Source organism: Accipiter gentilis, chromosome W, assembly GCF_929443795.1.
Source record: "Accipiter gentilis chromosome W, bAccGen1.1, whole genome shotgun sequence".
NCBI classification, from domain to species: domain Eukaryota; kingdom Metazoa; phylum Chordata; class Aves; order Accipitriformes; family Accipitridae; genus Astur; species Astur gentilis.
In genome coordinates, this window is record NC_064918.1 from 2,113,326 (window position 1) to 2,130,987 (window position 17,662).

At 46.4% G+C, this 17,662-nt stretch overlaps 3 protein-coding genes across 5 annotated transcripts in view; 2 read left to right on the forward strand and 1 right to left on the reverse strand.

Annotated features, from left to right (window-relative positions):
• The window catches only part of LOC126035357 (uncharacterized), a 503,584-nt gene that overhangs the window by 215,441 nt on the left and 270,481 nt on the right, over positions 1-17,662 (forward strand). The window lies entirely within an intron of this gene.
• The window catches only part of LOC126035248 (junction-mediating and -regulatory protein-like), a 440,369-nt gene that overhangs the window by 105,989 nt on the left and 316,718 nt on the right, over positions 1-17,662 (reverse strand). The gene's annotated exons all lie outside the window — the stretch shown is intronic.
• LOC126035332 (homer protein homolog 1-like) overlaps positions 15,389-17,662 on the forward strand; it is a 146,108-nt gene continuing 143,834 nt past the window's right edge. For both annotated transcript variants that reach the window (XM_049793845.1, XM_049793847.1), the window contains exon 1: positions 15,389-15,482. In XM_049793845.1, coding sequence (XP_049649802.1) covers positions 15,478-15,482 — 5 coding nt within the window. In that variant the 5' untranslated portion in view covers positions 15,389-15,477. The remainder of the gene's footprint in view (positions 15,483-17,662) is intronic.

The window sequence follows — 17,662 nt, forward strand, 5'->3', positions numbered from 1 at the left end:
GGTGGGACAATGGGGCTAATAGCTTGGAATTAGAAGGTAGGGAAGCCAAGCAGCTGGGATCACTTGCCAGGGAAGGTGGCATTGACAAGGCAATTGGAAGAGGGACACAAGCCATCAGCCTCTGGAGGCGACTCCTGTCAAGTGTGAAGGAAAGGTACCCCTTTAAGGAAGATGTTATATGTCAATCAAGCAAGTGGACCACCATGGAAAAAGGTATCCAATATCTGAGGGAATTAGCTGTGCTAGAGACGATTCATCATGACCCGGACAACCCACAATTACCCAAAGATCCAGACGAAGTCCAATGCACACGACCCATGTGGCGGAAGTTTGTACGGAGCGCACGATTGTCCTATGCCAACACATTGGCAATAATGTCCTGGAAGGATGAAGAGGCACCAACAGTGGATGAAGTGACTCACCAACTCCGTCACTATGAAGAAAATCTCTCCTCCTCCCTACAAGCCTGCATTTCGGCTGTGGAGAAGCTGTCCCAGGATGTCCAACAAATCAAAGAGGATATGTCCTACTCCACACTTGTAAGGACCAATGTCTCAGCTATTAGGAGTAAGCAGTCTTCTGCCCCAGAGATAGAATATAGAAGGTACACATCATGAGGTGCCCTGTGGTTTTACCTATGTGATCAGGGAGAGGACATGAGGAAATGGGATGGAAAACCCACCTCGGTCCTAAATGCACGGGTACGTGAACTGCGAGGAAAAACCCCCACAAAAGGGGATTCTACCAGGAAAAATGCCGCTCCAGTTTCCAAACATAGTAGAAGGGCTGATCTTATTTCCGATCCTCTTGAAGGGACTTCTGAGCCAATTCTACGAGAAGTGAATACTGAATACTCTGACCAGAATTAGAGGGGCCCTGCCTCCAGCCAGGCGGAGGAAAGGGATAACTGGGTCTATTGGACTGTGTGGATTCGATGGCCTGGCACGTCGGACCCACAGGAGTATAAGTCTCTAGTAGACACCGGTGCACAGTGCACTCTAATGCCATCAAGTTATAAAGGGACAGAACACATCTGTATTTCTGGTGTGACAGGGGGATCTCAAGAGTTAACTGTATTGGAAGGTGAAGTAAGCCTAACTGGGAATGAATGGCAGAAACACCCCATTGTGACTGGTCCAGAGGCTCCGTGTATCCTTGGCATAGACTATCTCAGGAGGGGGTATTTTAAGGACCCAAAGGGGTACCGATGGGCTTTTGGTATAGCTGCCTTGGAGACGGAGGGCACTGAACAGCTGTCTACCCTGCCTGGTCTCTCTCAAGACCCTTTGATTGTGGGGTTGCTGAAGGTTGAAGAACAACAAGTGCCAATTGCTACCACGACGGTGCACCGGCGGCAATATCGCACCAACTGAGACTCTCTGATTGCCATCCACAAATTGATTCGCCAACTGGAGACCCAAGGAGTGATCAGCAAAACTTGCTCACCCTTTAATAGTCCCATATGGCCAGTGCGGAAGTCTAATGTGGAATGGAGATTAACAGTTGACTATCGCAGCCTGAATGGAGTTACGCCACCGCTGAGTGCTGCCATTCCAGATATGCTAGAACTTCAATACGAGCTAGAGTCAAAGGCAGCCAAGTGGTATGCCAGAATTGACATTGCTAATGCATTTTTCTCAATCCCTCTGGCAGCAGAGTGTCGTCCACAATTTGCCTTTACTTGGAGGGGTGTCCAGTACACTTGGAATCGATTGCCCCAGGGGTGGAAACGCAGCCCCACCATTTGCCATGGACTAATCCAGACTGCACTGGAAAAAGGTGAAGCTCCGGAACACCTGCAATACATTGATGACATCATTGTATGGGGCAAAAAGGCAGAAGAAGTATTTGAGAAAGGGAAGAAAATAATCCAAATTCTCCTCAAAGCCGATTTTGCCATGAAAGAAAGTAAGGTCAAGGGACCTGCACAGGAGATCCAGTTTTGGGGAATAAAATGGCAAGATGGACATTGTCAGATCCCAATGGACATGATTAACAGAATAGCAGCTATGTCTCCCCCAACTAATAAAAAGGACACACAGGCCTTCTTAGGTGTCGTGGGGTTTTGGAGAATGCATATTCCGAATTACAGTTTGATTGTAAGCCCTCTCTATCAAGTGTTCCGAAAAAAGAATGATTGTAAATGGGGCCCTGAACAACAACAAGCCTTTGAACAAATTAATCGGGAGATTGTTCATGCCGTAGCCCTTGGACCAGTCCGGACAGGACAATGATGTTAAAAATGTGCTCTATACTGCAGCCGGGGAGAATGGCCCTACCTGGAAGCCTCTGGCAGAAAGCACCTGGGGAGACCCAAGGCCGACCCCTGGGGTTTTGGAGTCGGGGATACAGAGTTTGAGCTGCCTCAGAAGTGGTTGGTACTGAAGCACAGCTCCTCTTAGCACCCCGACTGCCAGTGCTGGGCTGGATGTTCAAAGGGAGGGTCTCCTCTACACATCATGCAACTGATGCCATGTGGAGTAAGTGGGTCACACTGATCACACAACAGGCTCACATAGGAACCCCCAGTGGCCCAGGAATTTTGGAAGTGATCACGGACTGGCCAGAAGGCAAAGATTTTGGAATGTTGACGGAGGAGGAGGTGGCATGTGCTGAAGAAGCCCCGCTGTATAATAAACTGTCAGAAAATGAGAGGCAATATGCCCTGTTCACTGATGGGTCCTGTCATATTGTGGGAAAGCATTGGAGGTGGAAGGCTGCTGTATGGAGTCCTACACGACAAGTTGCAGAAACTGCTGAGGGAGAAGGTGAATCGAGTCAGTTTGCAGAGGTGAAAGCCATCCAGTTAGCATTAGATATTGCTGAAAGAGAAAAGTGGCCAGTGCTCTATCTCTATACTGACTCATGGATGGTGGCAAATGCCCTGTGGGGGTGGCTACAGCAATGGAAGCAGAGCAACTGGCAGCGCAGAGTTAAACCCATCTGGGCTGCCGCACTGTGGCAAGATATTGCGTCCCGGCTAGAGAATGTGGTTGTAAAAGTACGTCATGTAGATGCTCACGTACCCAAGGGTCGGGCCACTGAAGAACATTGAAACAACGAACTGGTGGATCAGGCTGCCAAGATTGAAGTGGCTCAGGTGGACCTGGACTGGCAACATAAGGGTGAGCTATTTATGGCTCAGTGGGCCCATGATACTTCAGGCCATCAGGGAAGAGATGCAACATATAGATGGGGTCAAGATCGAGGGGTGGACCTGACCATGGACACTATCGTACAGGTTCTCCATGAATGTGAAACATGTGCTGCAATTAAGCAAGCCAAGCGGTTAAAGCCCCTGTGGTATGGAGGGCGATGGCTGAAATATAAATTTGGGGAAGCCTGGCAGATTGACTATATCACATTCACACAAACTCACCAAGGCAAGCGCTATGTGCTGACAATGGTGGAAGCAACCACCGGATGGCTGGAAACATATTTTGTACCCCATGCCACTGCCCGGAACACTATCCTGGGCCTTGAGAAGCAGGTCTTGTGGTGACATGGCACCCCAGAAAGATCTGAGTCAGACAACGGGACTCATTTCCGAAACAACCTCATAGACACCTGGGCCAAAGAGCATGGCATTGAGTGGGTGTATCATATCCCCTATCATGCACCAGCCTCTGGGAAAATTGAGCGATACAATGGACTGTTAAAGGCTACATTGAAAGCAATGGGGGGTGGAACTTTCAAACATTGGGATACACATTTAGCAAAAGCCACCTGGTTAGTCAACACCAGAGGATCTGCCAATCGGAGTGCCCCTGCCCAATCAGAATTTTTACATACTGTAGAAGGGGATAAAGTCCCTGTAGTGCACATAAAAAATAACGTTAGGGAAGACAGTCTGGGTTACTCCTGCCTCAGGCAAAGGGAAACCCATTCGTGGGATTGCTTTTGCTGAAGGGCCTGGGTGCACTTGGTGGGTGATGCGAAAAGATGGAGAAGTCCGATGTGTGCCTCAAGGGGATTTGATTTTAGATGAAAATAGCCAGAATTAAACTGTATGATATTAGTTGCCATATAACCCTGCTACTGTATATTATCATTACTATAATTGCTATATGCTATATCCATAGTATTACAGTAAGAATCACTTAGATCAGGGAAGAATGAACTGTGATAAAACTGAGCAAAGCGCAGTAGTGATGGAACCAGAACTGACTCCAGCATGCAGCAATCCAACGGTGCACACCATCCTCCTGCTGTGTCAAATGTCATCTGCTCGTCACACTGCACTGAAGCCCAATTCTGCTCTACCGACTGAGAGGACTTTGCACCACCCCTCCTGCCCAGACAGACTGGTATGACAGATGGAGCCCAGAGTTGGAAACTAAATGAACTCAACAAATGTTTTATGAACATAACTCATGAACTAAAGGAATGATATCTCTGTGTGTGTATACATAAATATATATATATATCATTGTTCATATGTCTCAAAGGGATGGAAAGGTGGTGATGATTGATCAGGATGTAACTAAAGGTATGGGAACTGAGCATGACGTCAATGGTATAGAATAAGGGGTGGATACTGTCCTGGTTTCAGCTGGGATAGAGTTAACTGTCTTCCTAGTAGCTGGTGCAGTGCTATGTTTTGAGTCCAGTATGCAAAGAATGTTGATAACACTGATGTTTTCAGTTGTTGCTCAGTAGTGTTTAGACTGTAGTCAAGGATTTTTCAGCTTCTCATGCCCAGCCAGGGCACAAGAAGTTGGCACAGGACACAACCAAGGCACCTGACCCAAACTGGCCAACGGTGTATTCCATACCATGTGATGTCCCATCTAGTATATAAACTGGGAAGTGGGGGGGGCAGGGAATCGCCGCTCGGGGACTAGCTGGGTGTTGGTCGGCAGGTGGTGAGCAATTGCCCTGCGCATCATTTGTACATTCCAATCCTTTTATTACTACTGTTGTCATTTTATTAGTGTTATCATTATCATTATTAGTTACTTCTTTTCTGTTCTATTAAACCGTTCTTATCTCAACCCAGGAGTTTTACTTCTTTTTTCCCCATTTCCTCCCCCATCCCACTGGATGGGGGGGAGTGAGTGAGCGGCTGCGTGGTGCTTAATTGCTGGCTGGGGTTAAACCACGACAACCTTAGATTCCCCCCATCCTAGTTTTTCATTCAATCATTTTCCCTGCCTGTTGCCTTTTTCAAGCTTTTCTCACTGGATTTTAGCCCTGTGTCTTTATCTGATCTCTATTTCATTCTTGATTCACTGGTTCTCACTCCTTTATCTGCCATTTCTCTCTCTGGCCCTTATTAATTGTTTCCACTTGGACTTCTGACTCTTTTCCCATAATGTGAGAAGCTGGTCTGACTTTTTGTCAAGCTGGTCCCAGTCTCAAAGTCATCTTCTCTCTTAAGCTTGAGCTGTAGAATGGCACTAGAGCAAGCTTTAGAGATTTGTAGGTAAAATTCCCAAGTGTGTGTGAAAAGTCATTTTTTTTTCAAAGTTTAGCCTGGTGTAAACTGGACCAACCTGCCAGAGAAACAGATGACTTAAAGTGGAAAAAAAAAGATATTCAGAATGTTTAAGGCCAAATTTCCATTTTCTGCTTCACAGCATGAAGATGTTAGTGCTTTTCAAAGGAAGCTTGGGCAAAATTTTCTCATACAGACAAAAAATTATGTATATGCTAGGACTTCATTCTCAGCAGCAGCTGAAGTTCAGGTGCATGGAAACTCTGTGGAAATCAGTTGGAATTTCCAGATGTTCTTTATGGAAGGATTTACAGAAATACAGCATAATTTTCTCCAAATATGACTCTTTGAAAGTCTCAAAAAAGCTCATCTCTAAGAAGGAAAACTCAGGCAGAAAATTAAGCAGTTTCTTCAAATATTCAGAGAGATTCTATTGTTAGAATGTCTACAAGAATTTTTTTTAAAAAAAGTAGGAAAGAACTGCTAAAACCAGAAGCTACTTATTCTAAGGCAATCATATTCCTTAGTGAATGAGTACTTAATATACTACAAGCTTTCAGACCCTGAGAAATAATCATAAAAATATTAACCTATTATTTCAAAGATAGGAATAATAGGAAGAACAGATACAGAAAACATGGGTGATGTTTGGAATTTGTTAGGAGTTCTACTAGAAATCAACTTGGTCTTGTTTGGCAGGAGTGATCAAAAAGAAAAATGCCATATTGCTATGACTTACTCTTTCTGAAAACACAGACCATATTGTCTATAATGTAAATATGACTGAAAAAGCTTTTTTATAAGTATGTGGTTTCTCAGATGTGATCCACAGAGGACACACTAGAAAAGAAGACTCTGTGTGTAAATACAGTTTTGCCAAGAAAGGAACGCTGTTGGAGAGGTTTCGGATCCACAATGCCATTATTGCTACATTCCAAAACTCATAAGTAAAAAATACACTGTTTTTTACAATATTTTCAGCATCTTCAGCTGAAACTGCAAAAATATCTGCAAGGATTTTGGGAAGCAAAGCTGAGTAATGTATCTAAATAAACTCAGAGTACTTAGAAATGACAAGCTGACATAATCAGTCTACTGGCATAAACTGTTCTTTCTCTATGGTCAGAAAAAACACAGGAGGAAATTGCAGCCACTAATAAACCTAAGAAATGAAAGCATTACTCAGGGCTCAGTATCTTTAAAAAATTCCTGTAGGAGTGTAGTGCCACAGAGCTGTGTAGGAGATATGTGATCTATTTCTGGTGGTAAGAGAATGAGATGTTGGAAGTGGGTGCCCAAAACCTAGCATTCACTGGCAACAGGACAGTAGAAATATTGGACCATAAGGCATCTCAGGGAATTATGTCATACAGTTGCTTTCAAAAGCAAATCTAGTCCTAGTTTCAGAGTACCACATTTACTTGAATATAAGGCAACAAGTTTCTTCATCTATTGTCGAGAAAGCTGGTGAATTTAAATTCCTCCAGAATCCCTCCAGGACCACCTGATAGGACAGTGAAGATTTTTCTAGACTGATGAAAATTCAGACATAAACCTTGTGCTCAGGGAAGAGGATGCCATTTATTCTCTTCCCATCTTTTCTCTACTTCATTTATAAATTAAACACAGATCCTGCAAGGGAAAATGATGAAGTGATCTCACTCACTGAAAGAAGCATGTGTGTGTGGAGGGAGATTTGTGATTAGACAGGAGAAAGGAGGGCAAGGAAAAGGCATAAAAGAGTAGGAGGAAGGAAGAGACACAGAATAGCAGCAGTGTATGAGACATGAGGAAAGTGTGAGGTGCTGGCTCCCTCACCTTCAAAGGGAATAAACATCCTTGGTTTCCTTAGGGATTTTGAAATTTACCCTCATCTGGTATTAAACCAAACGACAGCTGATGTAAGGGAACAGCAGTAGTACCCCAACCCAGAGCCTTGGAGGAAGTGGTGTCTGCAGGCTGCCAGCCGCTGGAGGAAGGATATCTCCATTCTTCCATCTACCTTCGCCTCTCCCACATGGAGGCAGTGATGGCTGCCATCTGAGTCCTGTGATTACTTTTCAGTCATTGTTTCTTTTGCACCCAGTACTTATTTTGGAAGGCTACTCTTGAAGATACCAGCTCCTTGAAGATCAACAACCTTTGGAGTGCCAGGAAAAAATATAGCAAGTTTATACCCATTTATTCTTTTGCCCTTTGTGCTGGTTTTGGCTGGGATAGAGTTAATTTTCTTCATAGTAGCTAGTATGGGGCTATGTTTGGGATTTGTGCTGAAAACAGTGTTGATAACACAGGGATGTTTTAGTTACTGCTGAGCAGTGCTTACACAGCGTCAAGGCCTTTTCTGCTTCTGTCACCACCCCACCAGCGAGGAGGCTGGGGGTGCACAAGAAGTTGGGAGGGGACACAGCTGGGACAGCTGACCCCAACTGACCAAAGGGATATTCCAGACCATATGACATCATGCTCAGTATATAAAGCTGGGGGAAGAAGGAAGCGGGGGATATTCGCCTGCCCAAGTAACTGTTACATGTGATAGAGCTCTGCTTTCCTGGAGGTGGCTGAACACCTGCCTGCTGATGGGAAGTAGTGAATGAATTCCTTGTTTTGCTTTGCTTGCGTGCATGGCTTTTGCTTTACCTATTAAACTGTCTTTATCTCATTCTATGAGTTTTCTCACTTTTACCCTTCTGATTCTCTCCCACATCCCACTGTGAAGGAGGTGAGTGAGCAGCTGTGTGGTGTTTAGTTGCCAGCTGGGGTTAAACCACAACACCCTTTAATAGCTCTTTTTGCTCCCCTGCTTGTTTTAGCCTCACTCAAAATATTTGGAGAGCATAATAGTATGTTGTATCGGATTTATTTTGATAAACCAAACAAGCCAATTTTTATTTTTCTATTCTCAAATATCAGCTCTGAGGTTCCCTAAACATCCTTAGAGTTTCTATCTGGTTTTGTTGCAGCTAGAATTCCTTTTTTTGAATGTGCTGACTAGAGCTGAACAAGGAATTGCAGTTCAAATCTTTTCAGTGCTTTATCCAGAGAAATGGGATATTCCTGTCTCTCTCACAAGTGCATTTGTCTTTTTTCCATAGGAATGGTAGCTCATAAGCAATGTGTGATCAACCAATACAGATCTGGTTTTGCATGAAGAATACAGAGTTACCATGGAAGGTTAGTCAAAATGCAGATTCTTGTGGTGCTTCTTGCTTTTCCAGCTCTGTTCTGCTGTTGTTCAAGGACTTTGGCCAGGCCAATGGCCATGTCAATACTCAGCAGGCTTGAGATTCAGATGGCACAGCCATCTGTTTTTTATCATCTACCGGTATCCCACTAGGAGGTTCAACCCAACACTCCTTTCAGAGGTATTGATACTGCTGCCAGGTTTACAGGTGTTGCCCCAGCTGGTTGGCCATTCAGGGCAAGGGTGTCAGAACAGGGTTTGGCAGCTCAGTCATTGGCTATGAATATGCATGCCAGGAATATGCTGCTTCAGAGCAGCAAACAAGTCTTTCTCTTGCACCATCCTGTGCTTTGCCCTGCCTGAAATCATCCATCTCGTTTGATGGTGTGATGGGTTGACCCTGGCTGGACGCCAGGTGCCCACCAAAGCCGTTCTATCACTCACCCATCCTCAGCTGGACAGGGGAGAGAAAAATATAAAAAAAAGCTTGCGGGTTGAGATAAGGACAGGAGAGATCACTCTCCAATTACCATCACGGGCAAAACATACTCAGTTTGGGGAAAATTAACTCAATTTATTACAAATCAACCAGAGTAAGGTAATGAGAAATAAAACCAAATCTCAGAACACCTTCCCTCCACCCCTCCCTTCTTCCCGGGCACAACTTCACTCCCGGATTTCTCCACCAAGCCCCCCCAGCAGCACAAGGGGGATGGGGATGGGGTTTATGGTCATCACGCATGATTTTCTGCCTCTTTAACCCTCCTCAGGGGGAGGGCTCATCACACTCTTCCCCTGCTCCAGCATGGGGTCCCACCCACAGGAGACAGTCCTCCACGAACTTCTCCAACGTGGGCCATTCCCACGGGCTGCAGTTCTTCACGAACTGCTCCAGCATGGGTCCTTTCCACGGTGTGCAGTCCTTCAGGAGCACACTGCTCCAGCATGGGTCCCCCACAGGGTCACAAGTCCTGCCAGAAAACCTGCTCCGTGGGCTCCTCTCTCCACAGATCCGCAGGTCCTGCCAGGAGCCTGCTCCAGTGCGGGGTTCCCACGGGGTCACAGCCTCCTTCGGGAACCCACCTGCTCCGGCGTGGGGTCCTCCATGGGCTGCAGGTGGATATCTGCTCCACCGTGGACCTCCCTGGACTGCAGGGGGACAGCCTGCCTCACCATGGTCTTCACCACGGGCTGCAGGGGAATCTTCTCTCCGGCGCCTGGAGCATCTCCTCCCCCTCCTTCTTCACTGACCTTGGTGTCCGCAGGGTTGTTTCTCTTACATGTTCTCACTCCTTGCTCCAGCAGCTGTTTCTCCCTGTCTCAACTTTTTTTCCTTCTTTAAAATGTTATCACAGAGGCGTTACCACTATCGCTGATTGGCTCGGCCTTGGCCGGCAGCGGGTCCATCTTAGAGCCGGCTGGTATGGGCTCTCTCGAACACAGGGGAAGCTTTCAGCAGCTTCTTACAGAAGCCACCCCTGTAACCCCCCCCGCTACCAAAACCTTGCCACACAAAACCAATACAGATGGTGGCATTGCTTGGTATCTTGCAAAGTTACAGCCACTGACCTGCTCATAGTTTCCATCAGGCAGCATGCTCTACAGCTCAAGATTGCCTCCATCAGAGTGCTCCAGACAAGGAAATGTGTTCTAAAACAGCAGGGGGAAAAACCCAAAACAACCAACTTAGAGCTGAGCCTCTTGTCATCACTATTAAATTTATCCATGTTATATTACTTCAGTCTTCAAGATGAGGTGATTGTGTATCGTTTCTCCTGTTAATGTCTATCATTTAATCTCCTAGCTTGCTTGCTTTGTATCTGCATGTACAGTTCAGCCTTAGCTGATGAATGTCACCATGGTTTTGTATCTTATATTAATTTGGGGAATGGCAAGACAGAGAAGTGATTTCAGTAAGCTTGGCAAGCATAAACAAAGGCTTTCTCCACAAGACAAATAATGTTAACCAACCTGGAAACTGATCAAAATTGTAAAAGGGTATAATTGAGATAAAGCTTAAGGCTTAGAGAAAGCCTGGTCAGACCTGGAGGAACAGTAACAATAAATATGGAAGGGAAGTAATCAATTATGTGGAGCTGCTACACTTAACTGTAATAATCAATTAACATTTTTTAAATGAAGAATTAAGAAAAAGAAAATATTAACCATAAGATTTACTTGGAGTGATGCTTTCTTTGTCCCTACAGCTCTGTTTGCCCACCTGGGATCTTATCTGTTCCAGTACTCATATTTTATTACTTATAGAGGGGCATGAAATATATAGGGGATTTCACAAGTCAATAAAGACACTCTTGGTATCCCACACAGGGTTGTTCTGGAGATAGTAATTTTTCTTTGCCCCTGAATCTGTTCACACCTCTGACTCTCAAGTGAACATGCAGTTCTATCCCCCAGGGCTCAGTGTGTGTTTGGTTTCTTTTATATTTTTTCTTTTATCTTCAGTCTCAGAGATTTCTGGTTTTCCACCCATGCAGTGGGAAAACATCATACTTCATGCAAGCCAAATATGTGAACAAGTTGAAAGGCAGAGACAGGTGGAGCCATCTCTGTGATATCTAAACAAAATACTTTGAACATAATACTAAAGCATTTGCATTAGTGTGTGAGCTTGAGCTGAAAGAACAAAACTGATGCAACGGAGTTACTTATATGTGGATTTAGAGCCTTAGTTTCTTTGCTCTTGATCTGCCGTTACTGCATGCAAAATGTCATGTGGGACTTACTTAGAAACTAATGAATCTAGGCTCCTAACTACTTGACATCAAGGAATATATTTATAAGCCGTGTGTTGTTTACACTTGCCTAGACTGAATTATTTTTGATCATAGTCTCTTTCACCCTTATCACTTATCATATGGAAGAAAGAACTGTTGTGGTTCTTCATCTTTCCCCAAACAACACTGGAGACTACCACAAACAATTTTACTGCTAGAAGCCTGTACATCTAATTTGATTTTTAGTGGAAAATACATAGACCTTCATATAGCATGTCAAACCCAACCAAAAAATGACAGTGGCAGTCCAGAAAAGTAATGCAGCTTCATCATAACCATGCATGTTCTGAGCATTGCCCACAACAAACTAACTGTTGCCACTCAGTCTAAAGTTTTTGTAGCTCAGTGCCTTCACTTTAGGTTATGAGGTAGTGTGTGAGAAATGGGAAACTGAAGAAGCTATTGTTTTCTCCCTTGTGAGGCAATCTGCCTCGCTGCTACTGGTAGGAATGATTCATGCTAGGTTTCTTATACTTATTTTTGTTTGGAGAAGGTTTCCCTTGCTATTTAATTTGTTGTCATCATCTTTGCTCTTCCCATAGCTGATTACATTTATAGGTCAAAATGTTGAAGCAAGGGTCTGTAAAACACGTGCATGTATGAATTAAAATAACTTACTCTGGGGAGATCACATTGTTAGGTAAATCCTTTTGCTGTCTTTCATTCCAGCCTCTTCCTGGGATACACTTGGTCTCAGATAGTAGAGGTTAGAGGAAAAACTTCTTGTTAAAGCAACAGTTGTGAGCATACCATTGTTGGTTTTGCCATGTTTTACAGTGTCATAACATCCATTGTTAAAACTTGGGTCTTCCATTTTTATGTGGGGACTGTCATCTAGTATCTCATTGATATCTCCCTCTCACACTCATTATAGTTTAATATGCCTCTGGTGGCTACAACATCACTTAAGCAGGAAAATAGCATGAAAATATTGAAAGTGGTCCTAGAAGTAGCAAGGAGCTGGGATGCATGTTCCACCTTGGGTATCCCAATGCCATTGGTATTGTCTAGGAGCAGTTTTACCTAATATTTATAAATTCAGAAAAACTCAGAGAGTTAATGGAAATATTTGCTGAACCTAAGATGAGGTAGGTGCCCAGCAAGGTAGTAGATAGTGCTGGAGCTTGGTCTACTGTTGGGTTTAGGGTTATCCCATGCGGGGCCCGGACGATAGAACACCAATATGATGATCAAAGTCGCCAGTTTATTGAGCCTAGCTGATCATTCTTATACAATTCTCTAAGTTCCTTAGAAGCTTTGATTGGTTGCTGCATGCAAGCATTGGGTGTCCACGTGCACAAACATAAAATGTGATTGGTTATATCGACACTGTACACATGTATAAACATAAGATACAGTTAGTTATACTCACTCTGTACACGCGCATACACACAAAACATAATTGGCTATATTAACTAGAGCATGCAAAACTTGTCTCAGTCTAATTGGTCAAGATAAACTGCCGAATTGAGGTTGTTTGTGCCAAGTTCCCTTTATCATGGAATGTGCACCTGTGTTTTTCTAATTGGGATCTTTCTTTTTCTGTCTTCTTGTGTATTCTGTTCAAGGCCTTCTAAAGGTGTCTGGAATGCTCTTGCGACCATGAGCTACTTTCAGGCTCAGTCACTAAGTTCCATATAATTGACCCCAACAGTCTACTCTGTTGAATTAGAAGCAGCAACACATGCTATCTGTTTGCATGGTACCATTGAAGGACTGAGCCAAAAATAGTAGGATCTGGCAAGCTCACAGTGCTGGCTGTTTCTTTGCAATACTGCTAGCATGGATGTGCTGGAATCTACTTTTTTTTTTCTTTCCAATTTTAGAATGTCTGCTGTGTTTCTTTCCTGTTTAGCCAGTAACGCTGTTGGGTTTGAAGTGTTTGCAAAGCAGGGGGATGCAGGCATGTGTTTTGGACACGGGATCAGCTGCCTCTGGAGTTGGGCACCCTGCTATTCCCACGCTCGGGGCGGAGGGCTAGAAAGTTGCCGCAGCCACCTTCTGCGGTGGGCTCCACGCCATCTTCACCCGTGGCTCTTGATGCAGGGAATGACACTAGGCCTAGTAGATGTAGAAATAGAACGTATGTTTAGACTCAGTGTATTGCCAAATAAAGGACTCAGAAATTTTTCAGAAGGTTAACGACTGTCTGCAGAAGTTGATTTACGTAGACAAGCCAAGGACATAAAGCACAAGATTCCTGTGTCTGTAATATACGACAAGATAACATGTCCTGTTTGAGGAGGTATTCTGTTTGATAAGAAAACATGTTCTGTCTCTTGTGATGACTGAGCCAAAATCTAGGTGATAAGCAGAGAAGTTGTTTGTGGGGCCCAGAAGGGGATCGTACTGTGCAAACTCATACAACAAGGGTCAAACAGCGGACAAGTGAGGAAGACTATGGAAGACCACCAGAGGACTCCAGAAGACCACCGAAGACCTTCAACGCGCATGCGTAAAGGACATTTACATATGCTAATGACTTCTCGGAAAAATCAATGAATATGTATATTATTTCTCGGAAATTCTATGAATATGTATGTAAGACATGTATTTAACCTATACAATTAGTCCCAGCCGGGAAGCACGTTTGGAGGAGCGATCCCCCGTGCTTCCAGCGCTGCAATAAAGAATACTTAACTCCATCACCGAATGCTCATTTCGTGAAACACTGTCCCCGCCGAACCGCGGGGCGCACCGCTGCTTCCGCGGCACGCGGCGGCGGGCGCGCGCGGCGTTGCCGTGGAGACAGCGCCGCAGGGGGCAGGAGGAGGCGGTCCGGGTGCTGCCGGCGCCCCAGAGAGGCGCACGGAGACAGCCGGGCCGCGGAGGGCCCCGAACCTTCCCCCCGCTGCCATTCCCTATTATAGAAGCGCTTCCGGCAGCGTGGACCACTCTGACATCATCCCACACACCCCGGTGACGTCAGCGCCGGGAGCGGTGCGTGACGTCAGTGCGTAGGGGAGCGCGGTGACATGTGCTATTTAAAGCTCCCCGGATGGAGACAGAGTGAGTAGGTGCCGTCGCGAGCAGTAGCGAGCTGGCTGCTTGTGGCGGCGTGCGCGGTGGACTATAAGGCCCTGCCCTTCTCTTCGGAGGAGCGGGACGGAGGCGTGGGCTGCAGGCGTGGTGGCTGCGCCTGCCCACCGCGAGGGGACCTAGGCGGGCGGAGGCGTGAGGCGGAGGATGCGAGCAGGAAGATGCAGCGGCTCGAGGGCGCTGGAGCAGCCGGACAGCGCCTGACACGGAGCTCGCTTGTTCGCTCCCTCCCTCCCTCCCACCGGCGGGGCTGAGCCCGCGGCCCCACCGCAAAGGAGCGCGGGCTCGGCGGCCTCTCCCGCTGGCAGTGACCGACCCGCCGCGCCCCAGGACGATGCCCGCCCGCTCGCCGCAGAAGAAGGCGTGACGGCGAGGAGCGGACCCGCCGTCGCGGGAAGGAGGAGCGGCGCTCCGCATCTCTGCAGCCGGGGGTGGGCGGATCGGGGGAGCGCGGCGCCCGCCAGCCGCCGCACGCTGGGAGCCCGATGCCAGCGCCGGTGCCGCGGCTCGCACCGCCTCCTCGGGAGAATGCATTGGTGCCCGCCACGCTGCTGGCAGGGATGCTAGAGGGAGCGGCGGCGTGGATCCCTGCGCGCACCGCCTGCCCCATTCCGTTCCGCCTCTGAGTTGCACGGAGCCCTCGCCTTCGGCTGCCGCTCACCTCCCGGCGAGAAGCGCTGCAGCTGCTGCCAGCCCCTCGTGGAGAAGGCTAGCGTCTCCCCGTCCGCCCGCAGGAGGGGACCCGTCTGCCTCCGGAGTCGCCGCTGCCGCCCGCGCGAGGGCCGGAGCCGCTGCCTGCGGGCGTCTGGCGAGGCCGGCGGCCATGGGAGCCCGGCCCGCGGGAGGCGTTCCCTAGCGCGCGGGCGGCTACGCTCGGCTCGGCAGCTGCGAGCCGGCGGCGCGGCGAGCCCAGCCCAGCGGACTGCCGCCGCCACGGGGCTGCGGAGCTGCCGTTGCGGCGAGGCGCGGCGAGGAGCGCCCCGGGGACGCGGCACCGCTGGTGCCCGGCGCCGCTGGCCGCCATGGGGTAAGGATGTCGCGGGGGCCGCCGGGGCGGGGGGGTGGAAGCGGCTGCCCGCGCAAGCTGTTGCTGTTCAAGCGGGCGCTGCTGAATGAGCACGGAGGCGAGTGGTTTTACTGGCTGGGTGCATAAGGAGCAGGAATCCTGCTGCGATCGATGCTGTGCATCAACCTGATGAAAGAAAAGTGGGGCGCACCGTGATCTGCAGAGGTTTGCCTCTGCCGTAGCTACATCAGATTGCTGGAAGAGCTGCCTTGGCTTCCAGACCCCCAACGTGAGGATCTTCCCCTGGTCTTTTAGGGGTGGTCAGTCCTGAAAATGACTGCTTTAAGCTCAGTGTGACAAGGTGAAACTTAAGAGCAGCAAAGGCTCGTTTTAACTCTTCTGGAGTGTTCAGAGGATATAAAACAAGGTGTGAATTTCCCAATATAGTGAAAAAGACTCTAGAGAAATCTGCTTTACAGCAGGTCCCCTAAGTGAATTGGGATATCCACTTGAAGCTTTAAGGAAATTAGAAGGAATAAAATCTTTAAAATGAACCTGATCACATCTAATGTAGTAGCTATAAAAGTGATATAGATACCTGTGAAAACTTTCTGCAGTTGTACTCTTAGTAATTTGTATAGTGAGATGAAAAAATAAACCTTGTGCTTGCCTGATAACCTCTGAATAGAATGGAAACTCATCCCATGTTCAAAAGCAACAGAAACCCAGTATGATTTGGCTAACTGCAAGGTGGAGGCAGACTTTTAATGCATTAACAAGATGCTGGTTTTCTAAGACTTTATGACATAGTTTAAAGTATAAAAGTTATAACTCATGTCCTTTGTATTTTGGTCATTCAGGAATTCAAATGTGAAATTGATATAGTAATGTGGAAGTTAAAAGTGTCTCTTTCCTTAGGCTGTTAAGGACACATGGAATTCTCCAATTTATTAACTTCCTTGCATGTAGGGTGATAACAGCTGCATCCTTGGTTCTGTCCTAGTCACTGGGGCCCACTGTACAAGATGTAGGAAGGAATGACTTCTTAGGCTACCTTTTATTTTCCTGTTGTCTTCCCTTCCAAATCTAAACAGAATAAACCCAAGCTTGCAGCTGTCTACATATTCAAGAAAGTCATAATGTGTTTCAAAAACCTGGCCAAAAGACTAAATGATGTTATAGTGTTGTCATGGATGGAGTGATGCACTTCACTCTTAAGACAGAAGTAGCAATATGTTTATTGATATAAAACAGTGATTTAACAAAGTTTGATAGTAAATGCGACAGTGGTTTAACAAGATTCGATGGGAAGGTTCACTTGATATTTACTGCATAGACGGTCAGACAAAACCGTCAGGGAGACCCTTCCATTGAGTCATGAGGTTCAGAAAGGACCCCCTTGCGTTCTAAACTCCTTCTCAGAGAGGAGTCTAGGTGCAGCTGGATCCACTCCTAGTCCCAGACTTGGTCAATGGTTTATGCCTAAAGGATTATATATGCGCAATCAATCCTTTGAGAATCTGTTGCAGCAAGGACTCTCTCAACCTCGAGGAGTAGCCTTGAGAGGCATCCCTACTTAAGGGGAGATCTTGGTGTGCAGCCCGCTGCCGTGCAAGAGAGCTCAATGGGCCCTGGGCTGTCCACTATTTATGGAGTAAGATAATTGACTCATAGTCATATTTGCATACCAACTACAGACGTTAGTTTCTTCCAAATTTGGCTTGAGTTGGATATTGACCAGCACTGTGGTTAGGTGGGCACATTGCTCAAATTAGCCCTTGGCTATTGTATTGTTACGATTGCCACTGGTGGTTATCACTTGAGCAGGGTTACAGGAAATACAGGTCCGCTTGGGGGTGGTGGTGCGGGGAGCACACCACCACAAGTGGGTTTGGGTTATATTCCTAAAACTGCTAAGCAGACACAGAATTATGTAGCTTTTAAAATTCAAATAATGGAAAACATCTCATTTATTTAAAGTCAGTATTGTGTTTGTAGATATGTCAGTTAAGTGTATTATATTACAAATACAGAGAACTGTTGAAGAGGAGTAAACTTTGTACTTTCTCCAGAATTAAATTGAGCACTTCTGAAAACAAAAACCTCACTTACAAAAAAAAAAATCCTTAATTTCTCCATTTCATAAACTTCAGTACTGCTAATGTTTTAGCATGGTAGCTTCTTAATGAACAGTGCAAATC